Source organism: Eulemur rufifrons, chromosome 2 (genome assembly GCF_041146395.1).
Source record: "Eulemur rufifrons isolate Redbay chromosome 2, OSU_ERuf_1, whole genome shotgun sequence".
NCBI lineage: Eukaryota > Metazoa > Chordata > Mammalia > Primates > Lemuridae > Eulemur > Eulemur rufifrons.
Window position 1 is genome coordinate 59,870,795 of NC_090984.1, and position 21,744 is coordinate 59,892,538.

A 21,744-nucleotide genomic window follows, 5' to 3' on the forward strand; every position below is an offset into this window, starting at 1 on the left:
GTTAGACTTTGTATATAGAGATGAAGTTGCTTGGAGTTTCTGGGACAGGCATCCAGTTGTATGTAGTGTAGGAGGAAGAGTATAAGTAAAATAGTGATAATTTCATTAAACCATGGATTTAAATAAGGCCTCCAGGGAAAGTGTGAAGATCAACCTTTTTAAAACCCTGCTCCGTACTGATAAACAACCACAACACAATTTATACTCTCTTTCATGGTAAACATTTAATAAGGTTAGTTTCCATGAGCCTATTATATTGCTTTGTGCTTTGAGACTGGCGAGAAAGCACAGATGGGAGAGGATGTGATGACTTCTCAAAGTCCACCCTAATTGAAAACCCAGAACAGACCTAGCCAGTGAGGCAGAAGACCCTCAGATAGACACTCTAAGCCAGCCTGGCTTGGCTGAACCACCAAATCCGTTTGACGTGGAGAAAACATCTCACTCCCAGGCTTCTTAGAGCCCACATAGTGGAGAACCAAGGGGAGGTCTTTGTAAAGCTGTGTAGCACTGTGACTGGTTGGATACGCACAGTGCTACAAAACCCACAGAGACCTGTACAAAAACTATAGGGGAAAAAGTACTATTTCCCTGGGAAAAATCCTCAGGCCGGGCCCTGTGCCTCATGGAATGAACACAGCAGGCAGCTTTCCTCCTTGTTCTATGGCCTGGAAAGGCAGCCCAGAAGTTGACTGGACCAGGGGAGATGACCCCAACCTCTGGCCTCTCACTCCTTGCTGTTCTCCCTTGGGTGAAATTGGCATTTCAATGTTTTCTTACAGCACATTTGGGGAATACAAAAAGTTGCTCTCTAGAAACTATTCTTGCCTTGCTTTCAGGCTGATTCTACTGCAAACGAGAGTTATATGAGCTATCCCATATAAAATGTATGGATCCAACTCCCTAGAGACATTTGCCAAAATATCAAGGTCAGTATCAGGATGTATACTTTCTTAGGCTCTCTAAAGGAAACTATAACAATTGAAGGAGTGCTACAGCAGAACAGACACACACACACACACACACACACACAGTGCTTGGCAATTGCCACAATGATCCAATGTTGTGGCAAAAACCTAGGGAGGCCACCAGCTGTCCCCCCTTTGTAAACTGTAAAGTAGGCATCTGTGGCTCCCCATTCTAATCTGTCTGTGCCCTTTTCTTGGACCCTCCTCCTCATCACATCCTTCATGTGCTTTCACTCCATCCCCGTCAAAACCCTATCTCAAGAAATGACCTGAATCTAGTCCCTCATAATGCTTGAGCAATGAAAATAGAGGGAAGCTTTAGCTTTTCTGACGTTGGGGGAGAGGGAGCATTGCATTTTAATGGAGATAATACCCATCAGCTAAAGACCGAAGGAACCATGGCAGAATTTTCAAAGTTTGAGGAATCCCGCCCAAAATGAATGGTGAAAGTTTGTTCTCTCTTTCTTTGGACGTTCAGTGAGGATCACACCTGGAGAGTCTGGAGCCTCTCAGAGTGGGCACTTCTTTTCCCCTGTCCAGGAAGAAGTCCAGCTGGAGCACACAACCAAAGGGAACAACAGCCTGATCATGGGGAAAGGCATTGCAGCAGAGGGCACAATTAGGGCCAGTAGAAAACAAAAAGATACCTGGAAAGAGATTTCATTTCAATCACAGGAATAGCTTTGTGGTAGTTGGCAGCCACTCAACTGTGAAACTAGCATCCTTGTCAGTGAGTGAATTCACTGGATGACTAGACTGGAAAGATTGTCTACATTGGCTGGGCACCAAACTCAATGACCTGGGCTATTTTCCTCCCTAGAATTCATTATAGAATCCTATGTTGAAAGAAAAACATACCTGCCAATTACATACTCTGTATGGGTAATCATACTCCATATCCATATTTGTATCCTTTTTAACAATATATAATCAATTTTCTATGTTATTGGATATTTTCCCTAATTGGTATTTTTAATGAGCTACATTAATATTATATCTAGGGTCATTCTATAGTTTATTCAATCTGTTCTCTAATGGTTGAGCATTTAGGTAGCTTCCACATTTTTTCTATTATAAAAATTGCTGTGATGAACATATCTGTACTTATAACTTTTTCATTATTTAATATTGTTATATATGTATATGAGGAAACTTTATAAATATATACATATAAAATAAAATAAGGCCCTATTTCCCTTCATTTAAAGCTAAAAATCAAGAATTCTGATCAACTTGATATATATAAACCCTTAGGTTGTAGATGAAATTATCAAATTCTACTTTAGAATTTTTAATATATTAATCTAGTCACACATGCATATTTAAAATCATATATCATATAAAATTATATATCAATTTTTAATACTGCTCTTTTTCATTCTCATAGTTCATAAAATAACACTTCAGATTATTCAGACCGGGCGCAGTGGCTCACGCCTGTAATTCTAGCACTCTGGGAGGCCGAGGCGGCGGACCATTTAAGCTCAGGAGTTCGAAACCAGCCTGAGCAAGAGCCAGACCCTGTCTCTACTAAGAAATAGAAAGAAATTAGCTGGACAACTAAAAATATATAGAAAAAATTAGCGGAGCATGGTGGCGCATGCCTGTAGTCCTAGCTACTTGGGAGGCTGAGGCAGAAGGATTGCTTGAACCCAGGAGTTTGAGGTTGCTGTGAGTGAGGCCAACACCACGGCACTCTAGCCAAGGTGATAGAGTGGGACTCTGCCTCAAAAAAAAAAAAAAAAAAAAAAAAATTTCTTTAGAAGTATCTCAAATCAATGTATTTGTCACCTTTTGAGCCACTTTTTTTAATCCTCTTTTTTCCAGAGTATATCGGATTCAATTTTATCTCAATTGTTTGAATTACAGCACATTATTAATCCATATTTGAAGCTACCAGAATACCTATTTTTGAGGGGCAATACCCACTCACATACCATTAGAAATGTTGTTCTGCCATATACCCTGGAAGTGTGTATTCATGATCTCCACAATAAAACATTTACTTGAAAGACTTGTTTAAACAATAGCAAACACTAGCAATTTCAAAGGCATTGAGAGGCCCAAAAATAGGTTTTTTTTTTTTTTTTTTTTTTTTGGAGACAGAGTCTCACTTTGTTGCCCAGGCTAGAGTGAGTGCCATGGCGTCAGCTTAGCTCACAGCAACCTCAGACTCCTCGGCTTAAGCGATCCTACTGCCTCAGCCTCCCGAGTAGCTGGGACTACAGGCATGCGCCACTATGCCCGGCTAATTTTTCTCTATATATTTTTAGTTGTCCATATAATTTCTTTCTATTTTTAGTAGAGACGGGGTCTCACTCTTGCTCAGGCTGGTCTCGAACTCCTGACCTTGAGCGATCCACCCGCCTCGGCCTCCCAGAGTGCTAGGATTACAGGCGTGAGCCACCGCACCCGGCCCCAAAAATAGTTTTTAAGTTTTGGTAAACTATTAATACTTACTCAACTTTTTCAGTAATTACATCAGCTGACTTCCATAAGTGCCAGTGAACTACAGTTAATGGAGATCATAACAGATTAATTCTTCACTAAACTCACTTAACTATTCAAAATAAACTCATTAAGTGAAAGCATTGTAATATTCCTCTTTATAATTTTTATAAGGGATCAAATATAAGGAATTTCCTCTTGTCTGAGAATAATAAACCTTAGTTTAGATTCAAACATGTATGGTACTTTTAGACAATAAATTCCCCAGTGGAAATAGGTCCTTAAACTGGTATGAATATTTTAACTCTTTTGACATTAACTAATTGACTTCCAATAAAATTTAAACAATTTATATTACTACCACATATCTTGCCCATATTCAGAGTGTCACCTTTTCTAGCGAAAGCATTGATTAAATATGTCCACCAAAATACTTTGTTAATGTTTTATTTACATTTTATTACATGAGGATTAAAATATTTTTCCAAGTTTGTCGAACAATGATTAACTTTCTTTGTTTGCCCTTTGCCCGTTTCTTTTTTTGGGTTCTTATTGTTTAACTTATTGCAATAATGTTGTGCCTGAGTTTTATACCATTTAACCACAGTAACAGTATTGGTGACAGGATATCCTGAGAGGTGTTGTGGATGGCAGAGTGGTGATGCCAAAATGCCAAGGAAAGAAAAACAGGAAAAGGAGGGTTCTTGTACTTATTTGTTTCACGGTGACTATACACTGCAGAGGTTCAAGTGTTTAAAAATCTTATTCAAAAACACCCACCTGTGATCTTCTATGCATGTCTCAGCACTGGGAAGAGTCCTCTGAGTGTCATCGGAAAATAATATATAAGCATATTGCCCCAACTCCTTTAGCTGTTTATTCCATATACTCTACTATAGTAGTTCAGAATATGAACAAGTATCACCATAGACATCAGTGATAAATAATCCCAACCACACATTTCAAAATTTATGAAAGATTCACATGGCACCATAAAGGAGAATATCATGACAGAGTAAAGGAAATGGGACTAACAGTGGCTGAGTACTTGTAAACTAGGTCACACATTAGTATATGATGAACTGAGAGGCTAAACCCAGACCTGTCTAATTTACATAATACCTTCCTTCAAAGAGCTTTATGCCTAGTACAAAACACAGCAAGTGTTCAAAAAACTGATTGCTGTGAACTGAATTTGTCTCATTGCTTGCAGAGTCCCAACTTTTTGAAACAACATGTTCTCAAGATGATAAATGGAAGCAGATCCATGTGGTGTAGTTCAGACACTAAATGCCCAAATCCCAACAGGTCATGTACCACCTGGTTCGGATGAGAAAACTGCCCAGTGAGGGAGTAGCAGTGACAAGAAGGTCAACAGTGGGTAGCATGGGAAAAATGACCCAGTGATGTGATGAAAAGTGTAAACACTTCAACAATCAAACCTGAGTTATTAGAAAGTCATAACTAAGTAAAAAGATGGTGGGAGGGAAAGGTTTTTGGTGGAGTTAGCCAATAAGAACTTTTGGAGGAGATGAATCTTGAGCTGGTCCTTGCAGACGGTGAAAGACCTAGCACCACTGGGAACATTACTGAGAGTTAAGGAATCTCCCTCTCTGACTAATGCCACTGAGAAGTCCCTTCATCCCAGAGCAAAGACAGAACTCATCTCCACCCACTAGAACTATACGTTTTTGAAAGATATTTCCTGGGAACAGAGCAATATATCTGATCAGAGGATCAATCAGTGTTAACACCACAGATCTCAGAGTTTACAAGCCCTGCGCTCTCTTTCGCTATTCTCTTGCCCCTGTGTGAGTTTCATCCAAGAGCACGGGGATTAATCCCTTCACTTTGGGATTACAACCTCCAGGTAGCACACCAAGTCCATTTGCTCTTTTTAAGTCTAGGAGAGTAAAAACAATGTACAGGGAAAATTATGCCTAGACTGCCTCCCTAGATTGTCCAAACTAACTGGATTTATGACATCAAGGATAGAATACATCAACCCAATCAAAATTAAACAAAGGAACCCATTTTGAGCAAATATAAACAGTTCACAGAGATAACACTTTTCATGAAATCTTCATTTTTAGTGCAGAAATGGAACACAACATCCTTATGTTATTTTCTAAAACCGAAGACTCTTTTAGTTACTACTTTTTCAACATATAGTGATGACTTTATAGCATTTCCTTTTGTATAGCAGATTGTAGCCGTTACCAGTAACAGAAAGAAGAAATATGACTAGCTTCCTGCTTCACACAAAGATATTATGCAAAAAAAATTTTCAAGCCAAAAAAAAAAAAAAAGTTTTAAAACATTTTGAAGTCTCCAATTACTTGCCGGCTATAATGGGAATGTGTAATTTTACAAAAGATAGACTTGCCTGCTGCCATCTTTGCTACTGCTCCATCTCCTTCTCACTGAGCCATTACGTCCATCTTGATGTGCTACAGCACCGAGTGCACACATGGCCTACACAGGATCCCTCACGAAAATAAACAGATGACTAAAACAGATCCATCCTTTAGTTCTAACAGGAGACAGGAAGCTAGAAAAATGAGTTAAAGGATTCCACAAAGAACCATGTAGACAAATCCATAAGGTGAGACATTCCACTGGACAACAGGCCCAAGTCCCTCCATTAATCAATGTCATGAAAGAGGAAAAAAAACAGCACCCTGAGAGGAAGCAGTGAAAGGAGAACTATTACAGATTAAAGAGACTTAAAAGATTTAACAACCAAATGAAAGGCATAGTCTTTAAATGGATTCCTGTTTATTAAAAACTATCTTTAAAAACATTTTGGGGAAAATCAGAAAAATTGGACTGTAGGGAAGTACTGTTAATTTTATTAGGTGGGAAATGATACTGTGGTTATGTAGAAAAATCTTCTTTTTTTTTTTAATATATACTGAAGTAAATTGTCTTGATGTCCATAATTTATTTTTAAATACTTGAGCAAAATAGGAAACATGGCAACAATTAATTATTTAATCTAGGTGGCCATTCTATAGATATACATCCTATTAAACTTTTTTGAAATGTTTCAAAAACTTGATAATAAAATTTTTTTAATGTTTTCATGTTCAAGTGGCCAACCAGTATATACCATATTTAGACAATGAAAAAAATGACATACAATATGTGTCTTGAAAATCTGCATACCTTCATAAAGAATACTGCTCTGCTCAAACAACTCCCTGGATCTGTAGGGGTTAGAACAAATTAAACTCTATGTTCATGTAACATATTTCTAAGACAACAATTAATTCCCTCACTGAGGATACAGGTAAAATGAATAGGAAAACCACTAGTAATGAAGTTGTACATTTTGGATTTTTATTATTCTTTTTCAAGACATAGGCAAAACTGAAGTATCTTAAAATCCCTGCCTATCAAGATCTAAGATAATAATAATAGTTGAAAATCAAGTCTGTCATTTGTGCTGGAAGGTGGTGGGCAGAGAATAGTTCCAGACTTCTGCAGTTACATCAGTGAACTTCAATCCATTGGTTGATTGTAAAGCTCACTTCTCCTTCAGGTGGGTGGAAATCATAGGGAAGCTAAGAGAAGATCTTCACAAAATCCAAAGTGTGTCTGGACCTCTCAAATAAGGAGAACCTGACTAGGTTTAATCCATCCACAGGGCCTTATATGGTCCTCGCCAGTTCAAAAGCCTAGCCTCTTTTAATTCCTGCCCAGATGCTAAGGATACTATTTGACCCATTGACCCTCAAGCCATGTTAGTCCATTCTTCCTCCTTATGGCCTTGCAAAAACTCAGGTTACAGTTCCAAGTATCTGTCACTTATACCAGTAAGCTGTTATTATTTATAATGGAAACACTGAAGCATTGTCACAGAGATATAGCATGGACACTGAAGATAATGTAGTCAGACTCTAAGGTCATCACTGAGCCCTTCTCTCTCCGTCACCAAGACAGTCATCATATATCCAGCATCTGACCTCCAGAGTACCACCAAGAAGAAGAAATCAGAGACAGAAAACATAAAGATCCATGGTCCTTGACTGCAGACATTTCATCCGTAGTGTGTGGGTCAACCTTATCATTTCTGCAGAACTGGAAAGATGTTGCTTAAAATGGCTCTGACCACTTACTCCTTGATCAGGCAAAGCACATGATACAATTGACCTGCTGATCACTAGCAAGCAGGTAAAGAGGGTGAAGTAGCAGAGAAAGCCCAACATGTCCTGCTGCTCTAGCAGCTTTCGCAGCACAAACAAGATGGAAATAGGACAGTGGCTTTCAAAGTATGGCCCGTGGACCTCTGGGAACCCCAAGACCTTTCTAGGGAGTCCATGAGGTTAGAACTACTTTCATAATAATACCAAGACACTATTTGCCTTTTTCATTGTGTTCACATTTGCACTGATGGTGCAAAAGCCATGGTGGATAAAACTGCCGGTGCCTTAGCATGAATCAAGGTAGAGGCATCTATTATGTATTAATAGACATTGTATTCTTCACTGCCACATATTTGTAAGGGGAGAAAAAGCCACCTTCACTTAAAAATGATATTGACTATATTATTTTGCTGGGGCTCACATAAAAAATGCCACGTACCAGGTGGCTTAAATAATAGAAATTTACTTTTTCTCAGTTCTGGAGGTTAGAAGTCCAAGGTCAAGGATCTGGCAAGATTGGTTTCTTCTGAGGCCTGTCTCCTTGGCTTGCAGATGGCTGGATTCTCACTGTATCCTCACATGGTCTTTCCTCTATGCATGCATGTCACTGGTGTCTCTTCTCTTTGTGTGCCCAAATTTCCTCTTCTTATGAGAACACCACTGGAATTGGATGAGGCCCATCCTATGCCCTCATTTTTAACTTAATAACCTCTTGAACAGCCCTCTGAGGTTATGGGTGTTACCGCTTCACCATGTGAATATCAGGAAGATGCAATTCAGCCCTAACATTGAAAAGCACTAAAAACCCTTCATTTTCTTAAATCTCTACCCTTGAGTAGATGTCCTTTTAGTATTCTGGGTGACAAAAATGGGAAACATATAAAGCACTTCTACTACATTCTAGATTATGACAGTTATCTCACAGGGAAACCCCTGTGCAATTGTTCGAGTTGCAAGTAGAACTAGCCACATTCCATGAAACACCACCTTTATTTGAAAGAAAGACTTACAGACAGCTATGCTTATTCAGACTTGGATATTTGGCAGGCATATTCTCAAAAATGAATGAACAGAGCCTCTCACATTAAGATAAATAACTGATGGTTGTTGCTAAAGATAAAATCCAAGCTTTCATGCAAAAGTTAGACTTTTAGAAAAATTATTTCTGCCACCATGAACTACATGACTCCTCAATATTTAAAAACTTTTCTGATAAAAGGAGACCGGTGGTGATGATCAGTGCTATAATATCTTGATATTGTATAATAAAAAGTATCAACATGTGGACTGCTTAACTCAGTGAACCAATAATTTCCCAAGTGACCAATGGGTGATGGTACAAAATAATGCATGAATTGTTCCATCCAAAACAGCAAGATAGACCAGTATTTTAAGGTAATATAAAATCATATGTTCATTTATATAGTTTCAGAGTTCACATTACAAATAACCTTTAAGAAGCTCCCTCTTCTCAAATGTTCCTGGAGTATCAAGAACACCATGTCCACAATCTCCAGGCTATTAAAATACCCCTCTATTTCGAACTCCATACCGGTGGAAGGTCAGATTTTTCTCATATATTGCAGAAAAGCCAGCATATTGCAATACATAGAATGCATAGGGAGACATGATAATCCAGCTGTCTTCTGATAAACCAGCTCCTCTCTGACAGACATCTAAAGACTATGATCAAATCCCCTAGTACCTCCCTTCCTATGGTCTACAGTCCCACAGGTGCTTTAGCTGTTCCTGCCTGGACATGGTTGGAAGTCTCTTAAACAGCCTGGTATCCTTTTTAAATACACTGCACTTGCCTACAACTCCAGATCTGTACATGTTAATATCAGGAGCCAGGATAGAGATAAATAACACTAGTTCAAAGTCCACAATATCAAATATTGTAATCCTGAGTCATGCCCCTGCTCCATCCCTATTTCCTTTCTTGACTTGATATCCCATAAATTGGGTCCAGGTGACTGGAGTCTCCAAGCATGAGGTGTGGTCCCAGTCAGGATCAGACAGAACCATGGTAAACACAGTTCCCACACTGTCCCTTGCCTCTAGAAGTAAGTTTGCACCGAGAACATGGCCCAGCCTCCTTCCAGAAACAGCTGAAATTGAGAATACACCCATCCTGTGCCTGCCTCTCCCCTTTCACACAGAACAGCATCTCATATAACAATGAGAAGCCACAGAGAGAAAGAAGACAACAGGTTGTCCAGACAATCCTATGGCCATTCCAGGGAAAGACATCAGCTGAGGGACTAAAATACTTATAAACCATCAATGCTAGAATGAAAGACCAGAGAAGAGTGTGGATTCACCCAGTATACCAAAAGACCATTGCACTCAGATATTGATATTTAATTTCTTATATATTCTTTTGAAATTGGGTGCCTTAGCCAAGTTGTGAAACCTCACTGGATCTTTCTAGACTTTGCCATCTGAAATCCCAGGGGAATGAACATATGATCCTTGATGCTTCTCCCCGCTGTGACATCTAGGATTCCTCTCCAAAGGCACACTGATCTTTGATTACCCATGTTAGTAGGAGAAAATGTGATTTCAATACTCCAAAAATGTAGACAGCATGAAACCCTACTACTTGGATTTAGAATATATTACACCTTGTGGAGCAAATTACAACAAATCAATCTTCCCAACAATGCTTAACTCAGGTTAATGTTAAAAATCAGTTTGATCATAGCTCATGGTATTGTGCACCACTAACCAAATGTAAGGTAGTATTCCATAATGCAGCCTGGTGTCAGAGAACCAGTAAGACACTCAGAGTTGGGAAGATGTGGGAAGACCTGGCCATGCCGCTGCCACTTACTAGTTTATCTTCTCTGCACCTAAATTACCACATCCTTAAAACGGATTCAGAAGGCACTCTCTGAGCACCCACTGAGTCGGGCTCTGTGCCAGCACAGGGTGTGTAGAGATGAACCAGACAGATCCCTTCTCTCAAGGGTCTCTACTTAATGTAGGAGAGAGGAAAAGGGTTTTGAGTGCAAGGATAGAAATAAGCATCGGATGCCATGAAATTTCAGGGAAGGCTGCGCACCTAACCCAGTTCAGCCTGGGGTAGTACTTAGGACTTCCCAGGGAAGGCACTTGCCCAAGAGGACAAGTGGGGCTAAAATTCAGCCTGTGCTCTGCCAGCCTCACCAAGGCCTGGTGCAGGGCTGCAGCATCTGGAGAAAGGGATGCCTTTCATAAAGCACACAAAGTTGCCATCTGTTTGCCAAGCTTGAGCCCCAGGGGCTATCTCTGCATTCACCCCGTGGGGTCACCTCTTCTAAATTGCACAAAGCACCATATGGGCTACTGGCCCTGAATTTAGCAACTAGAAGGCCAAATGTGGGGGATAAAATTTTAAATTTATATGACAGCCCTTTGAACACTGTATAACACTATTCAAGCATAAAGCAGGTTGGGGCAGGGTGACTCAAAAGCTTTCCAGGGGACGGAAGAAATTACATTGACCACAAACATTTATGGCCTCACCCACAGCACGTAAAATCCACATGGGATATTCAGATTTCTAACAGACTCCTTGGTAGGAGATTATTTGAGGGCAGACTGGCAAGAAAGCACAGATAAGGGTGGATGTGATGATTTCTAAAAGTCCACCCTAGTTGCAAATCCCAGGGCAGACCTAGCCAGTGGGGCAGAAGAGCCTCAGAGAGGAGCACCTGAGCCAGCCTGGCCCAGCCTAACTGCCAAAACCGTTTGATAATTTAATTAGAACATCTGGCTCTGAGGCTTCTCAGAGGCCTCGTAGTGCAAGACCGAGGGGAGGTTTTTGTAAAGCTGTGTAGCACTGTGACTGGGTGGATACGCACAGTGCTACAAAACCCACAGAGACCTGTACAAAAACTACAGGGGCAAAAGTGCCATTTCCCTGGGAAATCCTCAGGCCGGGCCCTGTGCCTCATGGAATGAACATAGCAGGCAGCTTTCCTCCTTGCTCTGTGGCCTGGAAAGGAGGCTCAGAAGTTAACTGGACCAGGCGAGATGACCCCAGCTGCTGGCCTCTCACTCCCTGCTGCTCTCCCTTGGGTGAAACTGGCATTTCAACATTTTCTCATAGCACATTTTGGGAATACAAAATGGTGTTCTTTAAAACTATTCTTGCCTTGCTTTCATGTTGATTCTACTGCAAAAGAGAGTTATATGAGCTACTTCATACGGAATGTATGAATCCAAGTCCCTAGAGAGATTTGCCCAAGTGCTCTGCTTTGCAATTTGGGAAGATGGATTTGAAGAGAGATTGATTTGTTTTTAGGCAATCACCAGCCATAGTTGCTCATTCTAAAGCTGGCTGTTCTGTGAATCACCCATACCCGATCAGTGCTTCATGCCACCTTGTCTCCTCTTACTGTGTCACACATTATCTGCCCTCATAGCAGTACTGGTGACTTAAAGGCCTTGACTCTGGATACTTATAGATCCAAGACCCATCACCTTGATGGGGCCAGCTTTCCGAGGCTGAGAGTTAAATGTAGGTCTAGGAAGTGAGAACAATCTAAAACAACAGAAAGCAACAGTTCAGAGCACTTCATAATGTGTACCGTGTTGGGAATGTTCACCATAGGAATATGTGCTCCTGCATACTCCTCAGACAACAGCCTCCCAAGAGCAAACCTATCTCCATCTGTAGTTGATTAAATCCTCAAGAACCAGTTGGATAAGCCACAAGTGCCATCTTTCAAGGAGCAAAGCCATAAAGATCCTCCAGTCCTAAAGCTAATGAGGAGAAGGAAGGCGGGCACGCTGCAGAGGTTTTTGGCATGCCCTCACGTGCTGTGTTATGATACAGACAAGCTCATCTTTGGAAAAGGAACCCATCTGACTGTGGAACCAGGTAAGTAACTCATTTGTCTGAAATTTGGAGTTAAGGCATCTTCCATCTAGAAGGCAGAAATAGCAGGAAATAGGAAGCAGGTGAAATAGTACCAATCTTGTGTCAAGGACGACTCCTGGGAAGTCATGAACTATGGTTAATCCCTTCCATAGCAGGCAGGGTGGGGAGGTTTCTGTAAAAAACTAGTCTTTAGGGGATGTGAAAGAACCCATTCAGTTCAGGGAAAACTGAGGGAATTCTGCCCAATTCATGGGATTTGGGTCCAGCTGTAGAAACCGGAGTCATCGACCCAACTCCTGAGCAGAATCAGAATTGACCTGGAATGAGGCTGATCTGAGTCAGGGTGATTCTATCAAGGTGACTCCAAACATAAACAATTCTGACTTTCCTTAGACCAAACACATTCATCTCTGGGCTTGGAGGGTGAGGCCAGAGCAAGTGGTCACTTGCGCTGCTACATTTCTCTTTAGAAGAAAGGAATGTGCTCCCGACATTTATTTCTAATGGTTTGAGCTGCAAATGGAAACTAGGTTAATAGTGAGAAATATGGAACATTCTGGTTCTCACTGAGACCAGATTCCAAGCAGAACAAAGTGAATGTGTAATGCTTCCAACTAAGGGATGCTTTGCAGTTCCCTAGGACATAGCCAGGAGTGGTTCCGTAAGGACGCATGGTGTCCATCTTCCTCACAAAGAGAGCAGGGAACCACGCACTAGTAACTGTTATGCAGGAATCATGTTTAACACAGAAGGCATCTTTTGGTGTCCATTAAGTGAAATCTGAATTCAACTGTATCTTGCTTAAAAAAAAGACAGTGATCTCCACCTGGCAGCAGCTTCCAGTTGGTGCATATTAATCTTAAGCCAGAGAATGTAATAAACCAATATCAAAACCCATTTCAAAGGTCCTAGGGAGGTCGAGCAGTAGGGGTCATGGTCCTAAATCTGCCCAACTGGCTACTAGGAAAAAAAACAGCACACCCTCCCCTGGGGCCTTGGCATTATCCTGTGTTTTCCAAGGTAAAAGAAGGCTCTAGAGAGGTAGGGTGGAAGAGGGTGATGTTAGTTAGTTTCTGACAGGTTTGCACGTCCCCAGACCTCACATGCGGCGGGGAGGAGAGGGACTTTGCCTCCTGAGAGAAAGAGAGGGACACCCAAAGCAGGCACATTCAGGTTTTTTTTTAAAAATCAAAATCTTAGAAAAATTTTGAAAATTCAACTAATTCAGGCCCTTGCCTTTAGACCTCATTGGCTTTCAAACCTCTCCCTAAAATAATAGTTTATCCACATTTCCAGCAAAGATAATGACTGGTTTCCCTAATCTCCTTTTGTTTGCCAAGTTCTTCCTAATGAATTAAGTTCCTCTGTTTACTGATTTACATGGTTCAGTATATCCCTAAGTGTGGAGCACACAGCACATGATTTTAGATGGTACATGGATAGACTTTGCTTTCATGTTAATGGCTTTTGTAATGAACATAAGAATAGTATAACTAGAGCTTCAAACTCACGTGACTTAAAGTTTCCTTTTAATTATATTTTAAGTTAAAAAATCAGTAAATTTTTTAAAAAATTATTAGGCCAATTATGACAGATGGATATAACAAAAAAAGATGTGATTAATTGAAGTTTGGGAAACACTGAACTGGCATATTCTATCATCCTTTGAAGTGAAAAGATAAAGGGCGTGTAGAGGGGGCAGGACCCGGAATACCTTTGAATGGTGCCTCCTTTTTTTAGCCAACTAATATTGAATTAAAGAGGCAGCACTGCAAACCCAGGACCTTTATCCTCTCCGAAGCCTTTTGATGCTCTCTTTCCTCAGAAGCTTCTTTCAAGTTCTTACTGGTCAGGCTCCCAGGTAGCACAAAACTAACAGAACGGGTCTATACAGACCCACAGCTGCAGGTCCCATCACACATCTCAGCCCTCTGGACAGAGTAAACCAGAGGACACCACTTACCTTCATAAAACAGAGCCAGAGAACAGGGCAACACAGTGTGGAATAAAGTGCCGCAATGTAAATGTGTGCTTCTGACAGTGCCGATGGCAGGGGCTTAGAAAGGGCCATGGTTGCCAGCAATATCTGCATGGAGTGCTATCTATTATCATATGTCGTCATTATATCACCTACCACTTTCTGAGTGCCTGTCGTTTATCAGGCCACAGGGGTAGGCATTTTAATGAATGTCATTTTATTCAGTTCTCACAATGATGGTATGGAATTAGGTACCATCACTTGCATTTTACAGATCAGGAAACTGAATCTCAGAGGAGTTCCCCAAGATCACGCAGCTTAGCAAAGTCATAATTTGAATCATCTGTCTGATCCCAGGACCTGAGCTCTTAAGAACTCTGCTTTTCTGTCAGCTCAGTTGGAGCACCGGTGTAAGTTTGTCCTGCCTGGCCCAGCCTCCACCTCAGGCCGCTAATGAGCTCCTTTCCAAGCTGAATCTTACACAAGAGTTACGCTGCTTCCCTTCCAGCACCATCCCCGCCACCTCCTTCACCACGGGAGAGCTCCTGCCCCCAAGCCAACACCAGTTACCCACAGAGGCCTTCTCCTTCCCCAGGAGCCTGGTGAGGCCCATCCCTCACAGCACACCCCTGGAGACCGAGGGTCCCTAAACATGGAAAGGTCCAGGTGATGATCAGAACATTACCCTTCCCCCCAAGAAAGAGGAGTTCACAAAATTCTGGGCTCATCAACATGTTTCCAAATTTCCAAGAGGTGACTTTTCCATTCCTCCCTCCCACTGTCTCTTCCCTGTCATCTTTGGCCTTCCCTCCCACCCCGATGGGCGTCCCTCAGAACACAGCCTCTGCACCTGCAGATCCCTCGACCTGGAACCACTTTCTCCAGGGGCCTCACATAACTTTCTCCCTTCCCCCGTCCAGGTCCCTACCCAATGTCACTGCCAGTGAGGCCTTTCCCAACCACCCTTGTCATTCTGCAGACCCCTTTCCTGCTATATTGTTCATAGCTCATGTCCACCTGAAACTGTGTGTGCTCATTGACGGTCTGTCTCCCTTGCTCCATGAGAGCAAGGATTTTGAGTTGTTTTTGTATCTACAAACACATCAAAGGCACTAAATAAATGTTTGTCAAATAAGTATATAAATGCATAAAGGAATGAATAATCAGAGGTATAAGGCCAAAGGAAATAGAAATGGAAGTAAACTGGGAATCTGCAGAGCCAAGCCTGAGTCCCAGCTCTGCAGCCTGTGACAAGTCACTATCATCATGTGCCAAACACTATGCTAGGTGCCAGGGAAGCAGCAAGAACAAAACAGACAGAAGTTCATGCCATACTGGAGCTTGCTTTCTAATGGCAAAAGACAGATGGTAAACTAACTAAATACATAAAATATATAGTATTTGAGGTGGTAATAAGCCCTACGTAGAAAAATAAAGCAGGGAAGGAGAATAAAGAATACCAGTGGGAGGAAGCAGTATGTAGTTTTAAATGGAAGAATCATAGAAGGCATTGTTGGAAAGGTGGCATTTGAGCGGTGATCTGGGGGGCGGCTAAGCGAGCCATGCACACATCTGGAGCAGAGCACTTCCAGGTAGAGAGGACCCAGTGCTGCCGGGGCTGTGTGAAGAATCGCAGGGAGGGCATGCAGCTGGAGGGAGGGAGTGATGGGGACAGAATGCAAAAATTAGGTCAGGTTGGTGATGGCGTAGGGAGAGGGTGGCTTGTAGGCCACTGTAAGACTTATGATTTTGGATTCAAGAGGGAATATTGGAGAATTGAATGGAGGTCACACCTGACCTAGAGAAAAGACCGAAAGAGAACTAGTTTCCAGTTCTCACCCATAGCTCTGAGAAGTGAGCACCCTCCTCATCTCAAAGAACACCAAAAAATAGGATTCTGTCCTTCCTCAGCAACTTCTCCCAACAACCCTTTCCCTGGGGAACTGTGCTTTTAGTGAATTACATCCCCCCTGCTTCAGGTAAAAGTTATTTTCTCTGAGTATCACCCTAGCAAACTTTTTTTTTTTTTTTTTTTTTACTTGAGACAGTGTCTCACCCTGTTGCCTGGGCTAAGAGTTCAGTGGCATAATCATAGCTCACAGCAACCTCAAACTCCTGGGCTCAGGGGATCCTCCTGCCTCAGCCTCCCAAGAAGGTGGGTCTACGGGCATGTGCCACCATGCCTGGCTAAGTTTTTAATTTTTTTTAGGGACAGGGTCTCGCTGTTGCCCAGGCTGGTCTCTAACTCCTGGCCTCAAGCGATCCTCCCACGTCAGCCTCCTAAAGTACCAGGATTACAGGCATGAGCCACCATGCCTGTCCCCCCTAACAAACATTCTGACAACTACCTTGAAACTTTCTAGTTTACAGGATGCTTTATATACATCCTTTCATTTAATCTTACAACCTACCAATACAGAAGATATTATCTGCATTTTATAAAGGAGGCAGATAAAGTTGAGTGAGCTTAAGGAACTTGGCCAAGATTACAAATGTAGTAAGCACTACAAATGTAGTACTTCATGTCAACTAAAAACCACCCTCCATGTTAGTGACTCTCAGAGTATGATGTGCAGTCCTTCATGGGTTACAAACTGACCTGAAAATGCATATTCCCTCTTCAGTTTTTATGAGTGGCATACAGACAATCTCATAGACTCTGATTTTTACATATGACATTTTTCATTTTCTTCTAAGTGTGAGTGTTTCATGAAAACTTGCTACAATTTGGTATTCATGAATGGTTTATTAAAATGAACTAAAGAATCTAATTCTGTTTTGTACTAAGAAGTCTGGCTGCTGCATAATACTTGGCAATGATGCAAAGCTCTGGATATGAGACGGAATTCCCCTAAAAGGCTAGATGAGTGGTGTACATAACCCACTAGGTCTTTGCCCCACCTAAATGCAGCCCAAAGTTTAGGAACCACTACCCTATAACCAATCTAATAATATCACTTCATAGAGTTTATTCTACCTTTCTTTACTCCTGATCAAACCAAAAAACTCCTTTCCAGTCTACATTCATTCCCTCTCCTTCAGAGCACAAATTCGGTCAGATTGTGACATGGGCAAAAGCTTGGATTTCTATTTGACATTGGAGCCATCTCATGCTCCATCCTGAAGGACAACCCCAAAGACTGAGGAGAAAAGAGCTTAGGCCAGATGGGACAGAAAATCCCATCCGATAGATATCACATGCCTTGGCAACTGGGGCTAGGGTTACTATAAACAGAAGAGAAAAGCAAAGCAGTTTTTGGATTAGGTATAACAGCTGTGTGGGAATCCTGATCTTTGCCAAAGGAACTTATCTGGAGGTAGAACTACGTAAGTAACTTGGTTTTCCTTCTTATGATCACTATGTTTGGCAATTATCTTTATTAGAGATCTTCCTATATCACCAGGTTGGGAAACATTTCTCAGATTGTTGAAAAATTTCTCCAGCAGGTAATTTAGCAAGGGATGGTTTGAGGAAAAGAGACTGAGTTTCTGGTAAAACCCAGGGCAGGGCATATGCTTCCATCAGCCTTCTTGATCCACTGCCTTTCCTGGAGACTCTTCCTTGTCTTCCCTCTACCTGGCTAACTCTGGAGAGCTGCTTACTTAACATCCATGCATTCGCCACGTACAGATCCAGGCCACGACCGTGACCAGACCCACCCTGCAATACTTCTAGGTGGTAGATGGGAGGTAGAATGAGGAGCATGTAAATCCAGTAGTTCAGAGACCAAGTTCCAATCCTTCTCGGTGACTGATGAACTCCATGACTTCACTGCACTCTAGTTTCCCTGTATTTAGACTGAAAGCTGTCCAAGGTATCTTCCAGCTTAGCACACTACGATCCTGTTTATCGCCCAGACCAATTCTTAGGGACAATTTGGTAGAAAAAGCAATGACAGCCAATGGTGTGAGTATCCTACGACTGGGAAGGAATTCTGTGATTTAATGGAAAAGCAGTCAAAACTCTCCCTGTGCATCCATTAATTAGCCCTTGTGTGACCACAGAGGTTTGGACAGTGACCACTAAGGTTCTTTCCCATCCTATTCTATCAGTCTGGTTCCATGGATGGAAACTGGAGTCCAGAGACCTGAGAGGGAGGCCCAGCTCAGCCACTCACTTAAGCACTTTTAGCTTCAGTAACTTCATCTGTAAGATGGATCTAATAATATCACCTCGTAGAGTTTATTACAATGTTTGTTGAGGTGGTACAGACACCAGCTGTTTGTTAAATAGAAAAGCATTTATGCAAATGGTGAGTATCTGTGATTATTATGATCCTTTGGACAGACCCCAAGTCTTTTGTATCAGTGTCTCTTGCTCCAACTATCATATCGTTCCACCTCCCATGGAGACACGGTCCTGTTGTGATTGATTTACTTGAGCCTTAGAGTTACATTTCTGCTGACAAGGGCCATTTGGCAATTCTCAGCAAAACCAAAATGATTCCTTCCTCCCTGTGAAAGCGTGATCCTGAAGTGAGATCTGGGGGTAAGAGATGGCAGATTGAGGAGATAACAGCAGAAAACTTAGGGACTTTCCTAAATGTCAACACGCAGAAGATAACAGACATCAAAAAAGCTGCCAAAATAGACTGCTCAGATCTCAGAAGCCCTTTCAAAGGTCTATGTCTCCAGCTCCACCCACCCCGTTCCAGACAGATGAACTGGACTGACAGGGGGCAAATAGGTGGTGAGGTTTTTTTGTAATGATGCCCAGGGTAGTGTACTGACAGCACAGCTCTTCTTTGGAAAGGGGACTCAACTCATTGTGGAACCAAGTAAGTTGTGTGTTTTACTATAGCTCGGTGGGTATATTCCCTTAGAGTTATTGCTGCTTTGTCCTGAATGAGTGGCGTTTTGGGGGAAGTTGGTTGGTTCTAAATTGGAAACCCATTGTTTGTTGCAAAGAATCAGGGTAAAATTTGAGGCCAAATGCATTAGATTTCTCTTAAAAAAATACTTTATGTATGCTTGGAAACTCTGTTCTGAGGCTTGGTATTGGTAAGTCTTTTATAACTACCTAAAAAAGCTCTAGTGCAGGCTTCTGTTTCTGGCCCCCTGGGACCAGGGAAAAAGCAAGCTCTAGATGAGGAGGTTCTCTTCACTCTATGAGGTCAAGGTGTAGGAAAAGAGGGAGGTAAAAAGAAGAAAAATATTCTTCTTAAAAAGAAGAAAGGAGTTAAATAAAGAAATTCTCTTTCTCATTCTCTCTCTGTGTCTGCCTCTCTCTCTTTCTAAGAACCCAGTCTTGCCCTTGTTGCTTTGTTCTGAGAATTTGTATTAAACAAACATGGCTGGCTCAGACTAAATGGTCCCCAAAGGTTCATCCTGACCTAGATCTGCTGAGAGCAGTTATGTGCTCACCTTCCCTGTTAGCCCTGAATCTGGGGGCTCAGCACAAGGGTTCAGGAGCCCTCATTCAATGTAGAAACACAGCCCCAATTTCAGGACAATAGAGAAGTCACAGTTCTCTCCTGGAGGCAATGTCCACTGGTAGCCTGTCTCAGTGTTTGGGAATCCAGGGTCTGTATTCAAGTAGTTTGGATAGCTGCTAAGGGTCGATAACCGGGACCAGTCCAGAGAACAATGGTCTTTCAGACACCAAAATGCCAAGTCCAGTGGGGCAGGCATTGTCTCTTACCTGGCTAGATATTGATTTTGTTTATTCAGAAGAAATAAAGAAGTGAGAAAAGGTACATGAATGTGGCGTGTCTGACAGTCCTAGAAGTGACTAGTACTGTGAACATGGTCTCTGCCTCTCAGAACATAATATAAACTTACAGGGATTCTTCATTTCCTGTTGTTTCCAGGGAAATAGTGAGATTTGGTGAGTTTTCTTATCTTTGAGGGGAGAGAGACTAGAGCAATGAAAAGGAGGGAGACAGAATCGTGTTGTAGTTGATTGCAATCTGATTGATGTTTAGCAAATTGCATCTGAGCAAAAAGTATTGTGTTTCATTTTTCCCTTTAAATCATTTCCACTTGAAATTTGGAATTATCTGCAGTGTTATAATCAAATCTTTGAGGCTATGCCTTTGAGAGTCTTAGGGAAGAAGGAAATTGATGAAACTGATGCTTAGCCCCTCTGCCAGGACGCTGACCACGCTCCCCAGTGACACTCCATTTGCTTCTCTGGTTTTCTTCTCCTGCAGTGATGGAGTGTAATATGATGATGTGAAGCTCAGGTAGGGGAAGTGAAAATTTCCAATAAAGCCCCCAGTCTTTACCATTTTGACAGTGAATAATGGCCCTACACACCTGTCATTCTCTTTTGCCTGGCTCTAGCCCTAGGCTCTTGATTTTTGGTGATGAGACAGAATAATTCATATGGTCTTTAAGATCTATTTCACATGATTACTATATACTCCTGAGACTTGCATCTGGGTCCAGAGTCAAGAGAAATTATAAAACAAAAATAAGCAATCCAAAACAAGCACTGGCTTCTCTGACCCATATCCATGACACACAGCACCAATGGGCTCCCCTGATGGCAACCAATTTCTTGTTCAACCCCCAGGTCCTTAGAAAGCCTTTCAGTGGGCTCAGGGAATTAGAAAACAGATTCGTTATTATTGTGAGACTCAGTCTGAGTGATGGGGAGAATTAAGTTTCTAATCAAAAAGCAGTATTTATGACCCAAGAGAAGGGAACCAGAATATGAGAACAACCTGTTTCTAAACCCTCCTCTCCTCAATCTAACATTCATTGTAAGAAATGTCAATATTCAGTGCCACATCCGTACCCCTAAGCTACCCATGGTCTTCTTGGAAGGCCCTCCCAATAAACTGGGAGTTAAATTTTCCATCTTGAAGGCAGCTATCGGTCAGCTGTCACCTTCTTTTCTTGCTCTGTCTCAGCCCTGTCCCAGTTTGGATGGGGATTTCATGCCCACGTCTCTGTCCAGCAATTCAACTATTACTAGCTTGAAAGGGAGCTGGGACTCCGTGCCCTCAGCCCCCTGTTCTCATCAAGGCCAGCTTTGTAGTTCTCTGACCCATGGGGTCTCCAGGCTGAGACATGCAGGTAGGGAGCCCAGGCCCCAGGGCCAGCCCCAGGCTGGTTACCGGTACGGCAGTGTCACAATGTGCTCCTGGGATACCCGACAGATGTTTTTTGGAACTGGCACCAAACTCTTCGTGGAGCCCCGTGAGTTGATGTTTTTCCTATATTTCTAGGGATAATTTGAGGCCTGGGACTGGGGCTACCATCAAGTTTGCATTACAAATTATAACTAGTAAATGAAATTATAACTAGGAGATGGAGTAGGGCCGATAAGAAGTGGGCCATTAAGGCCGGGCGGGGTGGCTCACGCCTGTTATCCTAGCACTCTGA

General features: G+C 42.0%; 2 gene segments (V, D, J or C); both read left to right on the forward strand.

The window, feature by feature from the left end:
- Positions 1–21,744, forward strand: part of LOC138393889 (T cell receptor alpha chain constant-like) — a 273,991-nt gene that overhangs the window by 164,701 nt on the left and 87,546 nt on the right.
- LOC138393882 (T cell receptor delta constant-like) overlaps positions 1–21,744 on the forward strand; it is a 171,958-nt gene that overhangs the window by 143,722 nt on the left and 6,492 nt on the right. The window contains 2 exon segments of the C gene segment in view: positions 11,980–11,984; positions 12,390–12,434. Coding sequence covers positions 11,980–11,984; positions 12,390–12,434 — 50 coding nt within the window.